This window comes from Galeopterus variegatus, unplaced genomic scaffold, assembly GCF_000696425.1.
Source record: "Galeopterus variegatus unplaced genomic scaffold, G_variegatus-3.0.2 Scaffold13211, whole genome shotgun sequence".
Taxonomy (NCBI): domain Eukaryota; kingdom Metazoa; phylum Chordata; class Mammalia; order Dermoptera; family Cynocephalidae; genus Galeopterus; species Galeopterus variegatus.
In genome coordinates, this window is record NW_007739322.1 from 28577 (window position 1) to 32577 (window position 4001).

General features: G+C 42.1%; 1 protein-coding gene across 1 annotated transcript; it reads left to right on the plus strand.

Annotated features, from left to right (window-relative positions):
- Window positions 1-349: 349 nt before the first annotated feature.
- LOC103581512 (olfactory receptor 2D3-like) lies at window positions 350-1273 on the plus strand. The gene has a single exon (XM_008563325.1). The coding sequence runs from the start codon at window positions 350-352 to the stop codon at window positions 1271-1273; it is 924 nt and encodes a 307-aa protein (XP_008561547.1).
- Window positions 1274-4001: the final 2728 nt, after the last annotated feature.

Genomic DNA, 4001 nt, shown 5'->3' on the forward strand with positions numbered 1-4001 from the left:
CTTTCATCTTCCAATGAGACCTTCACGTTCTGCGCTTGGTGTTCCATCAGGGTCAGCATTTGATTGCTCTACTTCTACTAATCTGTAGACAGGAATAAACAGCAATGGGCAAAGAAGGGCCAACCCGGTGGCGCACTGGAGAGTGCGCCACTTGGGAGTGCAGCGGCGCTCCCGCCGAGGGTTCGGATCCCATGTGGAGACTGGTTCCCGCTCACTGGCTGAGCATGGTGCGGGCGCAACACCGAGGGTTGCGATCCCATTGCCGGTCCCCGGTACGGGCATGACACCGAGGGTTGCGATCCCATTACCGGTCAGTAAAAAAGACAAAAAGGAAAAAAAAAAAACAGCAATGGGCAAAGAAAACCAGACCTATCTGACTGAATTCATCTTGGTGGGCCTTTCTTCAGATCCTCCAACCCAGATCCTGCTGTTGGTGGTCTTTCTCATCATCTACTTGCTGACTGTGTTTGGTAATCTGCTCATTATATTTCTAATTCACAGTGACTCTCGACTTCACACACCAATGTACTTCTTCCTTGAAAACTTGTCATTTACTGATCTCTGTTTCTCCACAATTATTGTTCCCCAGATGCTATTCCATTTGCTGGTCATGAGAAAGACCATTTCCTTTATGAGGTGCTCAATTCAGATGGCTTCTTTCCTAGTAGTGGGGTGTACGGAGAGTTCACTTCTAGCAGTGATGTCCTATGACCGCTATGTGGCTGTCTGCAAGCCCCTGCATTACTCCACCCTCATGACCCAGAGGATTTGTGTCCAGCTGGTTGCAGGGTCCTGGGCCAGCGGAGCATTGGTATCTGTAGTAGACACCACATTCACTTTACATCTCCCATACAAGGGACACAATGTAATTAATCATTATTTTTGTGAACCTCCTGCCCTCCTAAAGCTGGCTTCAGAAGATACCTATAGCACAGAAATGGCCATCTTTGCAATGGGTGTGGTAATCCTCCTAGGTCCTGTCTCTCTCATCCTTTTCTCCTACTGGAATATTATCTCCACTGCACTTCTAATGAAGTCAAGAGAGGGGAGGCTCAAGGTCTTTGCTACCTGTGGTTCCCATTTCATTGCTGTCACTTTCTTCTATGGATCAACAATATTTACCTACATGCAGCCAAATTCAAAGAAAATGAATGAGGGGGATAAGGTGATCTCAGTGTTCTACTCAGTCATAACATCCATGATGAACCCATTCATTTATAGTCTAAGGAACAGGGATGTAAAAGAGGCATTTAGAAAAGTACTGGGAAAATAGAGCCTCTCAGAGGCAGTGATCTTTATGTTCACATATAGTCAAGGGGATGGAGACACTCTAAAGTGGCAGAACATCTTTAACAGGTTTGTTCCTGAGCCATCTCTAGTCTGAGACACTAGCAAAGGACGTACAGGTACCCTTGCACGTCTATGAATGTTTTCAGTTTGGTCTATTGTAATCTTGCCCCAGCTTATTCTCTGTAGCTGCAGTTTGCTTACTTTATAACGTTTATTGGCTCCCATACTGAAAAATATTTACTAGTGAAAAAGGTCTTCATTTAAATTGCCTTATTAGTGAACCAACCCATTTTTACCCAGGGATATTACCCTTTGGCTCAAAACTCCACAGCTCCTTGCCAGACTCATCTCCTGCCAACATTATCCAAAGCCATCCACAGATCATGAAATCCTAACAGATATCAATAAGCTATATTCCCCCAATTTCTTGTAAGAAAATATCAATGAGTTTTACCCCAGGATGTTCTGATACTGCAAACTTTTTTTTTAATCTGTAGAGTTCCAAGCTGTTGCTATAGCCAATTTAACCACACATGGGGGAGCTGTTGGACTACACAGCAGGGTTTGGGATACATTCCAGCACTCATCTTTGATATCTAACATACCGCCCACATTAGAGGATAATTTCTGGTTTGGGGAACTGGAATTGAGAAGCAACCTTCTTACATCAGCACTGTCATGACAGAAACCCCTGTGACACCAATACACCACAGCTGATCCCCCTCAGACGTGTTCTCCTCTCTTCTGCACGTTTCTTTTTGCCAGTATCCAGTAAGTGTTCTTACATGGGAAGTGGCATAGAATAGCTGATACATGAGAAGCAATCCTGGAGTTTGCTCTGTGGGAAGAGTTGGCCCCTTTAGTCTTTTCTATCTACTGCAATAACCCTCTGTTAAGGCAGAAGCACCACTAGTGACATAACTGTAGCTTCTCACCAGTGTTCAGCAGGCATATGTGCTCCTCCCTTAGGGGAAAATCCATTGTTGTCTTGTTCCCCACCCCCAACTAAAGGTCATCTCTAACTATCAAGTGTAACAGACCCAACACTTCAATGGTATGCAAGAATACTACCAAATCCCGTCACTGGTTTCAGGGCCTGTGAGCCATAAAAACATAGCTTGGGACCATCCCAGTCCTGCTCGTTTCCCCCGTGGTTCTCCATTTTGCCTGGCAGAAGTTCCATGACACAACATGTCTCATAACTCTTTACTTTCTTTGCCAGACTTATATACGTCCCCTGATTCCTCCCACCCATTGTCCATGGAGCCGTTTGCAGAGATTATTTTCATAGAGAGAATAGTGCTGAAAAACCTTTGCAAAACCCTCTCTTCACAAAGTGGGAAGAGTGTGGGAGCACTTCTTTCTTTTCCTGGAAGTAGTTTAAACTTGGAATTCACTTCTTACTTCATGACCTTCTCTTAACGTTTCTACAAACAGAGTGATTATGGGTGCAGGACGGCATAAGCCATAGAAAATGAGGAGGCCCTGGTGAGAGTGAAACTTGCCATATTGACTTCTGGCTGCTCCAGCTTCAGTGCCCGTGGCCTGTCCTTAGTATCCAATACTGTTCATTCCATGTGATGATGTGCTTGCTAAGTTGAATGCATTGTGTCTAGAATGATTCTGCATTGTGTGTAGAATGTATGTGTGCAATAATAAATTCACTATACACATGGGATGTGCACTGCCTTCAGATTATGTGAATGATCCTATACAAGGAAACAGACCTTTGTAAAATTGGCATCCTGCTTTCATCAGTCACTTAACGATCTCTAATGCTGGGTGACACAGGAAAGACGAACTTGAGAATTTTAAAAATGCAGGTCTAATAACACAAGGGCTAATATGTGAAATTAGCCTCAATATGTGCCTAAAATATGTGAATTAATATATATTTTAATATTGATATTTCTAAAGTTATAGCAGCATTTTAGTGTCAATAAATGATTTGTTATAACAATATATAGCTTGGCATATCAAATATATCATATGAGAAAATTACGGTTCAGAACTGAGAAATATTGTTATTGTACCATAAGAAAGAACATAATAAAGCCTCTTGAAATCACTTCATTTTAGTGCTTGTCTATCAAAATTCTTTCTTAATTAGTCATTTAAGTATCCAAACCCACCACCATGGTAACTTGTCTACTGCTAGAAACAATTTTGTACCCTTTAGCATTCAATATTCTGCCCTCTGTTCTACCAAAGGGAACCAGGACTCTCCAAAATTTAGGTAATAATGAATGTTAGGACAGAAAAACTCAATATATGCCTTCCCTACTACTTAATGACAAGCAAAGAGGAAGTACTTAGGTGAGATATGAATGGCCAGGAGTCAGCAGCATGTTTAAGGGTAGCTGCTGTTTATTTATAACACTGCTTCTCAACAGCTGTGAGATGGTGTCTCAACATGCCACATGATGAAGAGAATTATCATGCACACATAAGCAAAAAATTCCTTACAGAAAAAATGTTACATATTGATCAAGTCAGATTATGATATTGCTACCCTAAAGTTCTGGTCAAGAGTCAGGAGATCAGTCGTAGCACTTTTTGCCTTACCAACCTCAAATTTGTTAAGTGGTATAGCAGAAAATTTAAAAAGTAGGCAATGTTCTCTCTCCAGAGGTCAGATTGTGTGAAGGGTATCATTTGCATTACACATGAGGGAAGGTCTGTAGTGTTCTGCAAGGTACAATCAAGCCCAT

Excerpts from the sequence above, each read along its gene's own strand:
- LOC103581512 (XM_008563325.1), top strand. The coding sequence starts at position 350 with ATGGGCAAAGAAAACCAGACCTATCTGACTGAATTCATCTTGGTGGGC.